Here is a 17,472-nt window from a genome sequence, read left to right on the forward strand (position 1 = left end):
ATATATATATATATATATATATATATATATATATATATATATATATATAAATTAAAAGTTTGAGGACCAAATTAATTTGATATAATCGGCAAATAATATGACATTTTTAAATTTTCCATAACTTCCAGAAAGTGTTTTCCGTCTAAAATAAAAAGAAAACATTTTTCTAGAAAACAAGCCAAATTTTTTTTGACTGAAAAATATTTTTCGTTAACCGGAAAGTATTTTCTGTTCATCAACTTTTTTAATAGTGAATAAATATAAAAAAATTTAAAATTTTTTTTTTTACAGAAAATAAATGTCCGTAAATGGTCTTGAAGACACCAATAACAAATTTATTAGTTTTTTATTGGAATGGTAAAATAGTATTATATTATTATAGTGCATAGTGATAAGTGTTCCATCTTTAATGACATCATTTTTTTAAAAAATAAATTAAATTAAATTTTAATACCATGACTACTGGTTTTGCCTGCCGTTATCTGTTCTCTCGAAAAAATCGTCCTCATTGCACCTGTTTCTTTTCGTTCAAGAAATTCTCTCAGCAAATCGGCAATGAAGCCTCACATATTATTACTTACAAACAATCTCCCTTTACCATCTCCAAATCTTCCCTTTGGAACAAGAAAGTCTCTCCCTCTCGCATTTCTCAGCAGAAACACTTCCATTCACTTCCCTCGCTTTCAAAGCCCTAAATTTAAGGTTACTCTTCTTTCTTCCATCTTTCTCCGACTCCAAACCCTAATTTATTATTCAATGTGTTTTTGTTTTGTTGCATAGGTTGTTGAAGCGGTGAGATTTGATTGTCCCGTAACGGACGTTACTGAATTGGAAGGCGAGGATTGTGAGTTGGTGCTTGAGACTTGCATCACGCGCACATTGCCTCCGGCATTGACGCTGGAGCGAGGGATAGAGAGCATTAAGGCTGCCGTGGATGATTTAAAGTCGAATCCTCCGTGTTCTCTTCACGGTGTTTTCAGATTTCAGGTATAAAACTACAAATCAGAATGCTATAGTTTTTATTATTTATTTTAGTTTAAATATATGTTAGACTTTTTTGTTTGACTATGCCTATGCAGGTTGCTGTGCCGCCGAGTCCAAAAGCTTTGAATTGGTTCTGCTCGCTACCGGAGTCGGATGGTGTGTTCCCTCGTTTTTTTCTAAGCAAGGAGACAGAGGATGCGTCGTGCAAAAAACTCTATTTGCATAGGACTCGTGGAGTTTTCGGGCTTGGATCAGCAATTTGCTTTGAAGCGTCCTCTTACCGTGCTCCAGAAAAGCTGAAGAGGATCAGAAGGTTAATTTCGTTTTTTGGTATTCGTAACTTCTTTTTAGTATGAATTTTTCGTTTTGATTTCAAATTGAGCATAGTGAACTCATTCGTTTTGCATTTTGATTATAATTACCTTTTGTGGTTGATGTTATATATTTAGTAACGAAGTCATAAGACAAAAATATTATATTTAAGGAGTTGGTTTGGCATCCATCCTTGTGCAACATAGGCATTATGACCCTCTTTGTTGAAAGAGGTATTTAGTTGGTCTATCATGAATGTACTTGAGGGAAAAGGAGGGGGCTAAAATGGATGTGGAACAAAATAGTGCTAAATTCTCTTTATATCATTCAAACTTTATGCTAAGAAGTTACTTTTAAGAAGATCTGTAAGCACTTTTTTTTTTATTTGTGCTTCTACTGGAAGTAGAAGTTCTTAGCTCTGGTTGATTTTGATTGATTCATGTGCCAACATTGTTTTTCTTAATTCATAAGGAAAAGCTAAAGGCTGCCCTTATATTTTGTGTGCAGATATCTCTCAAGTGATTCCACCCATATAATGACTTATGGTTTTATGGATATTAATTTCAACAAGGAGTCATCTTCAATCAAGCATGAGGCTGGTTCGTTTTACTTCTTGATTCCTGAGGTATATTAGCATTCTTTTGCATGCTGGTTGCAAGACGTTGCAACTTTTCCTGTAAATTCTCTGAGATCCAGTCAAGAGCATCACTAGATAGATAGTTGCATTTTTCAACAGGTTGAGTTAGATGAGCAAGAAGAAGCATCTATTCTTGTCATAACTTTGGCATGGGATGAAAATTCCTGCTGGACTTTTGAACAAGCAATTCAATCTTTTGAGTCATCCATTGACCAGGTATTCCGTGGTGTTATAGTTTGTAATTTCTTATGTTGGTACATGTGCCACATTTTGGTATAAATTGAAGAATTTGAGGAGATTCTACCAGGATAATATCAGCTGACATTTATGATTGAGTTAATCATCTAACTCTGCTTAAATTTGTTGTTCTGGCTTTGGTATCAATATCGTATGGATTATAGCCAATTTTAGTGAAATAAATTTAGTTCAATGCCTTTGTTCTAAATGTGGTTATTTGTCAAGTAGCTTTTCAGATCATCTTGCTTGATTCAGTCGCACAGTTATCCAACCACTATCTGATGACTAATTTAAATCCTAGTGAATTTGCTAAATCTTCAAACTTTCATCTCAGAACTTAGTGTGCATATGGAAATTTGTTAATTTATTCATTGATGTACATGGTACTTTGTGGCGTGTTCTTTAGTTGCATTTAACCTCTTTGGTTCTAAGTGTGATTCATATTGAATCCTGATTTCAAGTAATGTGATCTCTTTCATCTGGAGTGTGTTCAAATAGTGTTTTCCCTCCTTTGAGTTTTCTTCCTATTTCATTCTGTACCCCTGCTTTCTTTTCTTTTCTTTTCAGGCCAGTTTTTGCTTTTGGCCAGACACAGAGAGATGCTATTCCAAGTGCATAAAATCTACCTTCAGAAATTTCAATTTGATGGAGGCTAAAACATTCCAGATGGTATGCATTCAACAATGTTTATTGAAGTTATACAATATAGTAATTGCTTTCCTTGTTTAATGTTAGGTGTAACTGACAACTTTTTTGCTTTAAATTTTGATTGTTTATTCGTGATTTGGTTTTGAAATTGGAATATCCCATGCTCATCTAGATAAATGGAGAATATATCTTTTGGCTTCTACCATGAAATCTCAGAGCTCTCAATAGGATTTGCAAAGCTGATGACTGATTTTATTATTGATTTAAAGATATGAACACTTTACAGTGTTGCAACCCTTATATGAAAACAAAAACCCAATTGAAGTAAAAAATTATAATAACCGAAGTAAAATGTTGTAAAAACAAAAACCTGTACGTTAAGAAAAGTGCCACAAATAATGCTAAAATATCTTTACCTGCATATCCCCAGGTACAATATTTGTCCTCAACTTTTGTTGTAGGTTGAAGTTACTCGTCTTTTCATCTTTATGCATGGATGCATCGTTAGATCTTGATAAATAATTTTGCACTTTTCGTCTTTTTTGCTATGTTAACCATACAATGGCCTAAAGAAGTCTATGATATCAATCTACAATAATCTCCCTCCTCTTCTTCTATTATGAACAAAACAAGTTTATTGGCTGAAAAAAAGTGTCATGATGGCATGACAATATCAAAGAACCATCTCAACCTAAATACTTAAGTTATTAGGTGAGGCTCTAATAATGGTTTTATATTATTTTTTAACTTACTCCCTTAATTGAAAGTTCTTTAAGCTTGAAACTTGCAGAGACTCACCATTGCTTTGAGCTTAATTTTTATTAATTTAATTAGTTAGAATGGGATGGTGAGATTTGGTGAGGTTTGAACTCTTGAACGTTTGATCATTAAGGCTTTGATATAAATCAAAGAACCATCTCAATTCAAAAGCAAGTTATTAGGTGAGGCTTCAATAGTGGTTTTATGTCCCTCTTTAACAGGCATGATAGTTTGTACTCACTTTTTACAATGTGTATACACTTGGTATATTTCTAGATTTACTGAAGTCGCATTCTATAGGTTCTATCTTATTCTCAACCCTCATTTGTTATGCTCCATAGTACCTTAAATTACCTCATTCTAGTTTAGTCTATTGGTATTTTATTTTCTTCAAGGTTCAAATAGCAAGTGCAAACCAACTTTAATTGGAAACTCGCTACTCTCACCCTCAATCATAATCCCAACCTTGTTACCATGTGTTCTTTCATCTCTTAGATCACATTTATTCCATCATTTTTTTTACTCTCACTACAAATCTTCATGTGTAATCATGTTGTATTCTTTTTTTACATCTATAAAAACCATTTGGAGATCTTTCCTCTTTTCTCCATTCTGTCACTAAACTAGTGGGTGTGAAAACAGCCTCCAGAAGTTGATACTCCATTCATAAAACCTAATTGATTCTTTGATTTCCTTCTTTTGTGTCTTAATGTATTGTTAATCATCACATATACATCTGATTTTCATAACCTTAAACAATTAAATTATGAAGTCAGATATGTCTGTCTTTCCTCTTTTCAGTAATTCAGCAGTATGGTTTTTCAGGCTTGTACAGATGCTCTGTTTTTGGACAGAAGGGATTATCAGGCTGACACCACAGAACTGGTATCCCCTTTTTCCTGGTAATTGTTCATCCCTTCATTTTTTCTTGATCTCTGATTTGTTTATCTGGTATTATGCAATTTTTTTTTATAACAAAAGCGGCACATTTACCATTGAGTGGTGAATTTGATGGTCATTTATAGACAATTTGAAATTCTTATATCTCCTAAATTTTCATTTCAGAGAAGGACCATATTTTCCACTCAGTTTTGTTTCAGGCTTTCACCAGTGGTAGGCGTTTCGAGTAACATGGTATGTTACTGTTATGTTAGCTAATTTGAAAATTATTTGTTGTTGAACTTGTTTGCACATTGGAGATATTTAGAGTGAGAAAACATGCTAGGAGGAGTTTCTTAACTGAGATTCAATAGGGATTTAAATGGTCGCTTATATTGATATTATATTTTTTGGTTTCATTTTGGAGGGTGTGCATTCTGCTTTTTGTACTCTTAATAACAAAATATATAGTGTAGCACCTTCTGAAGGCCAAATGTGAATGTGCTGGACATGAAATTTCTCAGTTTCGTTGTCTAACTGCAGAATTACAAGATACTTCCTTTAGCTATTTTGTTGGTAATTCATCAACCTAGTGTGGTATGGCCATGCATGCGTATTCTGATTCTTGACAGAACAGAAATCATGGGTAAGTATTGGACATTATATGGCATGATAAACATCAAAAGGGAATTTCAAATTTGAGTGTTAAAAAAGGACAATTTCGTTCAAAATTAAACATATATTTGCTTAGGCCCTATTTAGTAAGCAAATCGTCAATCTAATCTATATTATGCATATTCTGTGTGTTGAAAGAATAGAAATCTTGAGTAAATATTGGCAATACATGGCATGATAAACATTGAAATAGAATTTCAAAAATTTGGAAGTTTTTCGGTGCTTCTTGGGTATAAAGTTCTACACCTTTATGAACCCATACAGAAGCAAAGGCAATTTAGTTCATTCTCAAAAAGAACAAAGAAAAAAGAAAAACGACAGACAATTTAGCTCAAAATCAAACATTTCTTTGGCCCCAGCTAAATGCATTAATTGACATATAACTGATTAAATTCAACAATGTGCTGCATACCAAAGCATTTTGAAAATTTAGCAAGAACAAAGCTGGGAAATGATTGTTCAATGTATCTTTCTCTTTTGACTATCAGTTGGATGATGCTGGTGAAACAAGTTACTCTCTGCAAGATCAATCAAATATCAATGCTGTTTGGGCTTCACTTATAGTGGAAGAATGTTCTCGTCTTGGTATAATGGTGAGCAAGAATTTTCATCTGTTGAATTTCTATTATGTTCCATATGTCTGATTGATACTTTCTTTCAGTACTTTTGTGTAGCTCCAGGCTCAAGATCATCGCCTCTTGCCATCGCTGCTTCCACTCATCCCCTAACAACATGTATTTCATGCTTTGATGAGCGCTCTCTTGCATTTCATGCTGTTGGTTATTCAAAGGGGTCTCATAAACCAGCAGTCATCATAACATCATCAGGCACTGCAGTTTCAAATCTTCTTCCTGCTGTGAGTTTCATAGAAGAAGCATAATACCAGAAGCTTAATTTATTGGGAGCAAAGGGCATTTCACAGTCCATTGATTTTGCACTTATTTACTCATTTTCCTAATATGCATAAAACATGTGTTAATTCCATATCATCTTTTAGGCTGGCTCAACCTTTCAAGTTTGTGGTTGCGAGACACAATTTTTAACTGCCACACTTTGCATGAAACTTCTTCTTCTTTTTCTCTTTCTTGCATGCACAGCTTCATGAGCTATTGTTTCTTTCCAGTGTATTCCTACCTTATATTTTTAAATATTCATCTCATTTTCAGTATTATGTATGAGATTAGTTTTGACTAGCAACAACTACAGGTTGTGGAAGCTAGTCAGGATTTTGTGCCACTTCTATTGCTGACCGCAGATCGTCCTCCTGAGCTTCTTGATGCTGGGGCAAACCAAGCAATTAATCAGGTATACAATTATGAATTTTATCCAAATTTGTAATTCGCAACAGATTGTTTTTTTTTGGGTTGAAAAACTCATGCACCACATGGTTGAAATGTATGTCAGGTGAACCATTTTGGTTCTTTTGTGAGGTTCACCTTCAGTCTTCCTGCACCTACTGATAATATTCCTGCGCGGATGGTGCTTACGACAATTGACTCCGCTGTGCATTGGGCAACCTCTTTGCCATATGGCCCTGTTCATATTAATTGTCCTTTCAGAGAGCCTCTGGATGATAGTTCAGACAATTGGATGTTAAGCTGTTTAAAAGGATTGGATATTTGGATGTCTGGTGCGGAACCATTCACTAAATATATTCAATTGCAAAATTCTCTTGCATGTAAAGATGGTGCTTGTGTCCCAATGGCAGAGGTTCTTGAAATAATTAAAGGGACTGATAGAGGGCTTTTACTTCTTGGTGCAATTCACACAGAAGATGAAATATGGGCGGCGCTTATTTTGGCTAAACACCTTAATTGGCCTGTTGTAGCTGACATCTTATCAGGGCTAAGATTAAGAAAGCTCCTTCCTTCTCTTCCTGAAATTGAAGAGAATGTTTTATTTGTTGATCATCTAGACCATGCTTTACTGTCGGAATGGGTCAGGGGTTGGATTCGTTTTGATGTGATTGTTCAGGTATAAACGAATTGGTTATTTTTTTTATTAAGTCTACTGTGTGTGATTTTAATTCAAATTACTACCTTAGAAGTTCAAGACATCTTAAAGGAAGTTGGTTACCAAGATGATAGCGGTCAAATTTGAGTACTAAATTTACTGCATTTGATTTAATTCAAATTACTTCCTTAGAAGTTTAAGCATGAAAAAGATGTGAAATTCTGGGCAGCATCGAAAGGTGGTCTTTGATAAGTTTATGATGAAAGAGCTGGCAAGACACGAGTAAATGGTATTACTCTGAAATTCACAATTTTGCCAGTCGTATCTCACGCCACAGTTACCATTACATGTCTCCAATAAAGAAAAAGATTTTTATGCACATCTGTAATGAAAACAGTACCCTATTTGGACTTATTCTGTATGTACTGATTCCATAACAAGTTAATCCTTTTTATTCATCAATTATATCTTCTTGTTCCGAATTATATACAGATTGGAAGCCGAATAACAAGCAAGCGTGTTAGTCAAATGATGGAAGAATGTTTTCCGTGCACATATATCTTAGTTGACAACCACCCGTGCCGTCACGATCCATCACATTTTGTAACACACAGAGTGCAGTGCTCCATTCGTCAGTTTGCTGACAGCTTAATGAAAGCTCAATTTTCACACAGGAACAGCAAATGGTGTTGTTTTCTACGAGTTTTGAATACAATGGTATTTGATCTAACCTTATGATGCTATTTTAGTAATTTAAACTTTCTTGTGATCTTAGTCTTCTGACAGTTTGATGATCATGTGAGTTGGTGGTGCCATTGTCAACATAAGCAAATATTATAGTTAACATTCCTCATATGGCAGCATGCCATGTTTTTATTTCTTATGTTTGTATGTATGTTTTCTTATGTTTTTGTCTTTTTTCTTGCAGGTTGCCTGGGATATATCATTTCAAATTAACGCAGAGAACTCATTAACCGAGCCTCATGTTGCACATGTAATTACAGAAGCTCTTTCAGCCGAGTCTGCTCTTTTTGTTGGCAACAGCATGGTAATACGCGATGCAGACATGTATGGACACAATTGTAAAACTCATGCTCATAGCATTGCACATATGATGTTAGACTCAAAACTTCCATATCTTGGGATAAGAGTGGCTGGCAACAGGGGAGCTAGTGGTATTGATGGTTTGCTTAGCACAGCAATTGGTTTTGCTGTTGGATGCAATAAACAAGTTAGTGTTTAAAATTTGTTTTCATTGCAGTAATAGTCCGTGCTTTAACTCATTCAGTTCTTGAGTTCAAGCATTTATTCCTTTTCACCCTATTAGTTGATATATCTGTCTGCACTATTTTGTATTTATAATTTTCATGAACTTACATCTGTTCATACTTTGGTAATCATGTGTAGGTGCTTTGTTTGGTTGGAGATGTTTCTATGCTTCATGATACAAATGGCTTGGCAATTTTGACTCAGAGGTCCACGATATACTTTTTATTTTGTGGATTTGTGTGATTTTCTTGAGATTGATTGATGTTGTAAAAGGAATGATTTTGAAGTCCTTAAGATCTTGATGCAGCTAACTTCAATCACTGTGCTTTGAAAACCAGCATCAGTAGTCCTTGTGTGGCATTGCATGAGGCATGATAAACTGTGGAGGGACTAAAGTTCTGCTCTACAGTATCTCAGGAACTATTCTGTTGGTTTAATAGGGCTATAGTCACAATTTAATCAAACTAGAATCTCAGGAACAATTACTCTTGTAACAATTTCATGTACAGGTGTCTTCATATATTTAGCAGCAGTTGCTTGGTTTCGTTCTCAAAGTAGTCTTACAATACACCTAACTTATCATTGATGTTCTCTCAATTATCTAATTTATACTAAGCAGCACCATGTTACATGCAAAACAATCTACATGGCCAAACCCAACTAGTTTTTACAAGGATTTGACTTTCTGAAGGATGTCAATTTTTATACTAATTTTTAAAGGATTGACTTTCTGAAGGGTGTCAAGGAAACCAATGAGGATACTTGTGATAAACAATCATGGTGGAGCAATTTTCAGTCTCCTTCCTATTGCAGATAAAACTGACCCTCGAATATTGGATCAGTATTTCTACACTTCCCATAGAATATCAATTCATAAACTTTGTGCGGCACACAGGTAAAAAAATCAAACTTTAGCTGGTTGTATTTGAAATATGCTTGTCTGAGTTTGCTCCTGTCATGTATCACATGGCTTTATATGTAATCTGAATTTTTACTGGTTTATTTAGTTGATTTTAAGTATTAAAATGCCAAGAGATTTTCTTGAAATAGTGATGGCCATATGGTTCATATGTGACATGAAATGAAGTTCTGAAATATTATGGTCATGCCTTAATAGTCTCAAATTTATCTAATTTTGTGTCTGAGAAATGAAGTTCTTGCTTCTCTAAGATTGGGGGTATCACTTTTTTGCCTGTTTCTTCATACAAATTGCCAAGTGTATCTCTATATTTTTTTCAAATCTTGAAATGACATTTTGTTGAATATACCATTGAAACTGTGTGTGTGTGTGTGTAAATGGTTTTTTTTTTAAATCCAATTTAAATTCACTAAATGGCATGCAGTGTGAGACATTTACGAGTGAAGACGAAGGTGCAACTTCAAGAGGCTTTACTTAAATTTGAACATGAGAAGACAGATTGTGTAATTGAAGTGGAGAGCGGCATTGGTGCCAATTCAACCTTCCACAGGTTGAAGTTTGCTTTGTGATTGTCCTTTTTAGAAAAATTCAACATCTAATTCCTTGTGCAGTCCACTGACAAATGGTTCTTCTTTCAGTACTTTAAGAAAATCTGCACAGCAAGCAGCAGATCATGCTTTAAGCATTCTCTCAAGGCTTTCTGTTCGAGTTTCCATTTCAGATGGGTTATTTCTCTGCAAGATCCATAAAATGGATTTTTCACTGTACAGGTTAGGCTTTTTTAAGACGAATAAATATTTTAAATTGCTTCCACATCATGAACTTTACATTATTAGGCTGCAAGTTTCTATTATTTTGTGTGACAGAATTCAACTCTGTGCTCCTCCTACCTCGAGCTCTGTTGATCATCATCAGAATGAGTTCCATAGGGAAGGTTATATTTTATCCGTGTCTCTTGAAGATGGAAGTGTTGGGTATGGTGAGGTTGGTTTTGGGTTTAACTTTTCAGTTCTTGTTCAACTATTATTTTTTCCCTTGTTCTTCTCCTCTTGGGCTCCATGTGAAAATCTCTACATGTGACGTTCGTAAGATTGTATTCCTGATGTTTCCATATCATGCTGCTTTGTTGCTGTTGTTTACACAAAATTTTTGGTGTTTTCACTATAATTGAATGTATAGTATATTGGTTAACATCTCATTTATCTGAGGTTGAATTATTAGGAGGAATGTGAATGGTTAGCATATAGTACTTGTGTCTAATATTGCTAAAGTTTAGTTGTGCAGAATTGGTGGATTGTGGTCATTGAAAGATAATGTTGAGCAATATGATCATTTCAATGGTGATAAATTTTCAGTCACTGAGCAATTGATTATGAATTTCAGTTTTGCTATCTCCTTGTGACTCAGTGAAGTGCAAGTCATATAATTATGGGGAATTGTAGTGTATTTCAGTCACTTGAAATTAGAAAACAAACGCATTAAAAGATTTATTTTCCTTACTGTAAAAAAGCAAACCAAAGATTTCTACTCATAACATAAATAAGTGGATCTGCCATGTAGTTTATTTAGACATTTAGAGTGATGGTTACAATGCTGTATAAAATATGGCATAAGAAATCATACATTGATTTGGATTCATCGCGTCCTTAATGGTTTTTTCCTGGCTCTTTGGCCAGTTTGATGCTATAAAATGTATTCAAAATTTATAAGCGGTATACATCTCTCTTGTGAAACCTAGTAAACTATGCCAGTTCAATTTTCCTTTCTTGAGATTGACATTTGACACCTGGAAATAGCACAATTTTCTAGAAACTTGCATATTGTATGGGTGAGAAAGCCAGAGGGGAGAAAAATTTTAATTGGAGGAGCATGCATGTTTAGCTTTCCTTTTTGTTAGGTGAACGGAGTTGGAACACAAAATTATATCTCAGGTATGATTGCAAACAATGTCAATACCCCTTCCCCCTCTCGAATATGGTTTTTTCTTAATTAAAATTTCTCAACTCTTTTGACATTCATACAAGTCTCTTATCCTATAGCGTTTCTGTACCTTAAAAGAAACAAATGTTAAATGTAAAATATTGTCCTTTATTTCTGTAACCTTTTCCAAATTTGAGGATCACTTTATCCTTTGTTACTGTCATTGAACAGGTTGCACCTCTTGAAATCCACAAAGAAAATCTGGCGGATGTAGAAGAGCAGCTTCTATTTCTTCTTCATGTCATTAAAGGAATCAAGATTAATGTTTCCCTTCCCATTCTGAAAGGCTCTTTCACTTCTTGGATATGGAGCAACTTAGGAATTATGGTAGGTATATATATCTCCAATTTCTATGCACATATGTGCATGCCTAGTGCATTTAGTTTCAAGCAAACCAGAGGGAAAAGGTTATGAGATGTATGTCATGCTCCTTCCGTGGTGGGCTAATGCACATTTGATCCATTGTTGTTACTCAGGAATGTTCAATCTTTCCAAGTGTTAGATGTGGTCTTGAAATGGCTGTCTTGAACGCCATAGCAGTAAGTCAAGGTTCCAGTTTTATAAGTATGCTTCAACCTTGGATGATAAATGAGGAAATTTATGAAAAGTCAAGCGTTAAGATATGTGCCCTTATTGATTCTAACGGGACTCCCACTGAGGTTGCTTATATTGCTTCCTCACTTGTTGAAGAAGGATTCACTGCAATAAAACTCAAAGTAAGTCGTAGTGGAACTGCTAGAATGCTGTCAATAACTACAAACCTTTTTAACTTTTCACAAATCTAATTTTGCTTCATATTATTATATTGTTATTGGTAACTCAATTTAGATTACCACTAGCTTACAAGCTTGAATTTCTTTCCTAACAGGTTGCACGTCGGGCAGATCCCATTCAAGATGCTACAGTTATATGCAAAGTACGAAAGGAAGTTGGTCCATGTATTGAACTCCGTGCGGATGCCAACAGAAAATGGACCTATGAAGAAGCTATCCAGTTTGGCTTCCTTGTAAAAGATTGTGACCTACAATATATTGAGGTATAATTTACAGGAAACTGGTGAATGATCCATGCTGCTTCGTTGTCCTGAGGATTTAGTAGTTTAGTTCATGATACTTTGTACAAAACTCCTTGGGATATCTCTGTGCAAAGTTTATAGTCACTATTGCCAATTTAACAATATGTTTCTTTCAATACATTCAATTTGGGCCTTAATGGTGCTTATTAACAAGCTATCCATAGGTAATATTTGTACTTTTTTTTACTGATTAATTTCCTTATTTCAGGAACCTGTTGAGAATGTTGATGATATTGTGAAGTTTTGTGAAGAAACTGGCTTACCTGCAGCTCTTGATGAAACTATCGACAATTTTCAAGAAAGTCATCTTAAAATGCTTGCGAAGTATACTCACCCTGGAATAGTTGCTGTGGTTAGTGGTGCTGAATATTCACTTTATCTTGATCATCATTCATGTGGAAGTAGAGATACTGGTAGCTTAGCTTTACTGAGATGAAGCACTCACTTGAGAAGTTTAGGCAGATGATTTGTAGACATGAAATTAACCCGGCCAGATATGTTTGATAGTTTTGAGAACAATATATATTCATTAATAATAGGCTGTATTTGCAACAATATCAATTACAGGTTCAAATTAGTTTATGATGGAGGAATGAAAAGCTTTGAAAGACTGACTGGCAGCATTATGAGAGCATAGTTGTTTTTTAGACTGTTTTATGACTGTCATCCTTGTTGTCTTTATCGTGATCCTCATCATTGCTGTCACCAATAGTTTATCCACGATTATTAGTATCTGCTGTTGAAAATTGATATTTTTGTTATTTTTAACATTTATATTTGGAAACAAAACCATCTATACAACTTTAAATCAGATGAATGCACTAAAAGTCCTCAGAGACAATGTAATATCTTAGTTTCATTCTTTATGGGTGTCTTACCCAGAATTCTACAATAAATTGAAGCTAGTTTGTTGGTTAGATCCTGAAGTGAAATTGTTTTATGGTTCTGTTAGGTTATCAAACCAAGTGTTGTTGGTGGGTTTGAAAAGGCAGCATTAATTGCACGATGGGCACAGAAGCATGGAAAAATGGCTGTTGTTAGTGCTGCATTTGAAAGTGGCTTAGGTTTGTCAACTTATATTCTATTCTCCTATTACCTGGAGCAGCTGAATGCTGTTTATACAGTTATGAACCGTGAAACCAGGCCATCTATAGCCCATGGTCTTGGAACTTATAGATGGCTTAAACAAGATGTCACAGCTATACCTCTTGGGATTCATTATGATCCATGTAAAGGCTTTGTCGGAGCATCTGTTGCTGCTTCCATTCAACTCCTACAGAACTTTCAAGTCAATAACAATGTTATTCACAAAACTTTTAATGAAGAGCAAGTTCATAGATATCATTTGACAGTGAATTCAAAGAATTTTTCCTACTCCATCAAAGTTCATGAAGTTGGACAAGAAAGCAATGTAAGTACAGGAGCCACATGATTTCATGTCTCACATGGCTCTTATTTTTTTTTACCCTCTTAAAAATTATGTTTGGGCTGCTTTTGGTGTTCTCTTTACTGAGGTGGCATCTTCAATCTTGAGTTATGAGCTGCTTTGTGTTACGTGTGTGGTTGTCTGCTATTTGAAAATTTCCATACCATTGTTTTCTCTTTTTATGGTTTCATTCCAATTATCAAGGCATTAATGTAGGCTTGTACATTGCCTTCAATTTATCCATGTATCAGTGCCGACTCTGGCATTATTTTTCCTTGCAGGATAATGTTGTTATATTTCTTCATGGATTTCTTGGAACTGGTGAAGATTGGGTCCCCATCATGAAGGCCATCTCAAGATCAGCAAAATGCATTTCAATTGATCTTCCGGGACATGGGGGATCAAAAATACAAAATCATGGTAGTGAGGGAGCCCAAGAGGAAGCAACTTTGTCAATTGAAATAGTTGCAGATGTATTATATAAGTTGATTCAAGGCATAACTCCTTTTAAGGTTACCCTGGTTGGATATTCTATGGGAGCTAGGATTGCATTGCACATGGCACTAAGGCTTAGTCATAAGGTATACTCTTGTTATTGGAGATTTCCTTCCATTTGAGCTGAGGATTTTATGGTTATATAGTTGACAAATGTAAACATATATTTCACAGATTGATGGAGCTGTTATAATATCTGGTAGCCCTGGCCTGAAGGATACAATGGCAAGAAAAATCCGTCAGGCTAAAGATGATTCTAGGGCAGACTTCCTTGTTGCCTATGGTTTAGAACTCTTTCTTGATTCCTGGTATGCTGGAGAGCTCTGGAAGAGGTGATTTCTTTTTCGCTCTTTACAGTATCAACTTTTTATGCCTCCCTCATCCTTAAGGGCTCTATGCTTTCATCAATTATAATCTGAATAGAAGATTTGTATTTACAGCCTGAGAAGTCATCCCCATTTTAAGGAAATAGTTGCTGGCCGCTTGGTGCACGAGGATGTCCAAAGCCTTGCAAAAGCTCTGTCAGGCCTCAGCACTGGGAGCCAGCTGTAAGTTAATCTGGACATTTTCCTTTTAATGAATGATTGAGTCTACTTGTGAATTTTTTTTCTTGCTTTTTATCATTTGATGATAGAATGATGTGTTTCATATAATGTAAACCAACACCATGTAAATCTGGCTTCAGTGCCATGGGAATCAGAGAAGCAGAGCCATGTTTGGAAGCCAAGCTCCACAGTTGTATGTTAGAAGATAATCATTGAGCTTATGCTTTTTTCCGTAGAAATAAACCAGTGATCTATTAGAAAATCTTATCCTTTTGTCCCTTTGCTATACCATGGTTGATCAACATCTTGACTTGGATGGGCTCTTCGTTTATTTCATATGAATATCTGAGAGAAATTCTTTGAGTACTTTATTAGGTTTCATGAAAACAGAAATTCATTCTTGATTTTTCTGTGTGAAAATCAATTGCACAAAAAATTGATTCCTCCCAAAATTCAGCATTTGAAAACATTGCTATATGAGATCCGAGCCTTGATTTGACAACTAAGGTGTGTAGATGAAGTCTTGATTCCTTAAAAATAAAATTCGATGTAGGATAACCCTCTATATTGATCTGGACATTTCTCAGCAGAAGAGTCTTCTCTGTGATTTTTCTACATTTAAGTTTGGTCAATTGCAGGAAGGTCCTCCTGTAACCTGTGTTATATTCCAATCTGAAATCTTTAGAGCTCTTTTATATTATGTAGCCCTACTATTATCACAACTTCTATGTGTTTTGGAAGTCAACTTGTGTCCTTGTCTAATGTGTACTGACTATTGTCTGGCATTTTTCATGGATACCCTTTTTTATGCTTATAGTTGGCCAATTGTTAGAAATGTAAACTTATAGTTAAGGTCTCTGACCTTGCTCAACTTTAGACCCTTTTAAAATGATTGCTAAATTGTAGGTCAGGTTATTGTTGTTTGAACTCTGGAACTTGAAGGTATTTGACTCGGGAATAGAAATGTCTCACACTTAAAGGTGACTGAGTACAAGTAATGAAGTGAAATATGAAAACCTTAAACTGTACCAACGTAGATAGAAACACAAACAAGAAGACAACGAGGTATAAAGATATAATTGAAGCCGAATAGGGTTGTCATAAACAACACTAATTCATAATTTTATTACTAAATATTTCTTTTCAAGTAGTTTGCCTTTCTAGAAGGTTTACAACTCCTTTAATAAGCTTAAAAACTTACATAGACTAACAATGAAACCTGAAATTAAAAGAAAAGTAATAAAAATCCTAAAAAGGCTAGGAAAAAATATCCTAAACAAAGCCCGAAAAATAATAAAAGAGCTCTAATCCAAATGGAAAAAAAATCATAAATCAATTAGGAAAATATAGTAAATCCTAAACACTAACTTATAGACCTTATTTGAAGGCCTTTACAAACTCCTACTGGGTAGATATTTTAACCTCTAAAGGAAATAAGGTCGCTGGAATCGTTTTGCATAATGCCAGCCTGATCCAACGGTCAGATTGAAAGTTATGCTCATCAATATAAAGCTGCATATTAGGAAAAAAAAAACTCCTGCATCATGTACCTTCTCTAATTCTGTCACTTTACCTGTTCCTTGGTGCTCTGTAATCAGCTTGATCCCTTTTATCTGAAGAATGCCCATTGGAAGATGAGTCAACTTGTCAAAACAACTTGATAGCATGAGTTATTTGTACTTGAACCATGACAGCCACTCTGGAACATAAATTTCTTAACAGATGAGTTATTGTTAGAACCAGTTGAATTTTGCTGTCTCAAGTTAATTTTATTCATTGGTTTTTCTTTCCTTATCCTCAAACAATAGGCCATTGTGGGAAGACTTGAAGCGATGTGATTTGCCCCTTTTACTCATTGTTGGAGAGAAAGATGCGAAGTTCAAGTCAATTGCTCAAAAAATGTTCCATGAAGTTGTCCAAGATAGGAAAGGTGAAGACCGCAGGGGGAACAATATTTGTGAGATACTTGAGGTTCCCAATTGTGGTCATGCTGTTCATTTGGAAAACCCTCTTCCTATTATTAGTGCCATGAGGAAATTTTTGACCAGAGGAAGGAGTTCCAGAGCACAACAGTAAAATGCCGTGATGCTCTACCCGGTAACAGCAGATGACTGACCCTGATCCAAATATGGCCATTGGTGGTGAAGCCTCTTTATCTAAGAAATCCACGGTCCAGGTTTTGATGCATGCTCTAAAGATATTCTGAAAACAACTGAAATGATTGTTGTAATTAGGGTATAGTTGAAGATTTGATCCGATAGAGAACACTACATTAGTGGTGCAACTCTTATGAGCAAAGATGAGAGAGTTGGGGTTGGTGCGACCGTGGAAACGTGAATCCTTTTGTTTTCATTTTGAATTGTTTTGTTGCTGAAATACGTTAACAGGGAAAAAAGAGGTCTTCGTGAAAACCTAATCTTGGAGGCGAGGCTTGGTCAAGTGGCTTGATATTTCATTTGGTCATGATGCAAATAATCAAAGATTCAATCCAATTAGTTAGAAAATTTGAGTAATGAGCTGTTTGGCTTTTCTCTTCTTTTTTTAATTCTGTAACTGGATATGAGTGGTAGTTCAAAATCTTTAGTTGAGTTTGGATATGTAATGTCTCAATGGACGTATACCTACCCGTCGCTATCGGTATGGTCATGAAACATACCAAATAGGAGAGGCGGCTTTTTA

General features: G+C 35.1%; 1 protein-coding gene across 4 annotated transcripts; it reads left to right on the forward strand.

Moving 5' to 3' along the window:
* The first annotated feature begins 467 nt into the window (after positions 1–467).
* LOC7482230 (protein PHYLLO, chloroplastic) lies at positions 468–17,306 on the forward strand. Of its 4 annotated transcripts, none has more exons than XM_024610799.2 (28): positions 468–702; positions 781–987; positions 1,080–1,297; positions 1,804–1,921; positions 2,033–2,149; positions 2,738–2,839; positions 4,403–4,479; positions 4,648–4,711; positions 5,620–5,724; positions 5,793–5,987; positions 6,338–6,436; positions 6,536–7,105; positions 7,577–7,801; positions 8,013–8,315; positions 8,492–8,559; positions 9,090–9,248; positions 9,697–9,822; positions 9,911–10,042; positions 10,139–10,256; positions 11,424–11,579; positions 11,729–11,968; positions 12,121–12,288; positions 12,536–12,679; positions 13,280–13,738; positions 14,035–14,334; positions 14,423–14,580; positions 14,689–14,796; positions 16,602–17,306. In XM_024610799.2, the coding sequence occupies exons 1-28, from the start codon at positions 556–558 to the stop codon at positions 16,867–16,869; spliced, it is 5,151 nt and encodes a 1,716-aa protein (XP_024466567.2). In that variant the 5' UTR covers positions 468–555; the 3' UTR covers positions 16,870–17,306. The 4 variants fall into 4 exon arrangements, with proteins under 4 accessions (XP_024466567.2, XP_024466568.2, XP_024466569.2 ...); XM_024610800.2 differs by having other exon boundaries at positions 4,403–4,462; positions 4,643–4,711; XM_024610801.2 differs by lacking the exons at positions 468–702; positions 781–987 and having other exon boundaries at positions 1,173–1,314.
* Positions 17,307–17,472: the final 166 nt, after the last annotated feature.

The sequence above is a fragment of the Populus trichocarpa genome, chromosome 10, assembly GCF_000002775.5.
Source record: "Populus trichocarpa isolate Nisqually-1 chromosome 10, P.trichocarpa_v4.1, whole genome shotgun sequence".
Classification (NCBI taxonomy): domain Eukaryota; kingdom Viridiplantae; phylum Streptophyta; class Magnoliopsida; order Malpighiales; family Salicaceae; genus Populus; species Populus trichocarpa.

What these genes read in the sequence shown, in the direction of transcription:
- LOC7482230 (XM_024610799.2), top strand. Translation starts at nt 556, where the DNA reads ATGAAGCCTCACATATTATTACTTACAAACAATCTCCCTTTACCATCT. An exon ending in GAAGTGTTGGGTATGGTGAG is followed by an intron (nt 10,257 to 11,423) that starts GTTGGTTTTGGG and finishes GTCATTGAACAG; the next exon opens with GTTGCACCTCTTGAAATCCA. An exon ending in AAGTTGGACAAGAAAGCAAT is followed by an intron (nt 13,739 to 14,034) that starts GTAAGTACAGGA and finishes TTTTCCTTGCAG; the next exon opens with GATAATGTTGTTATATTTCT.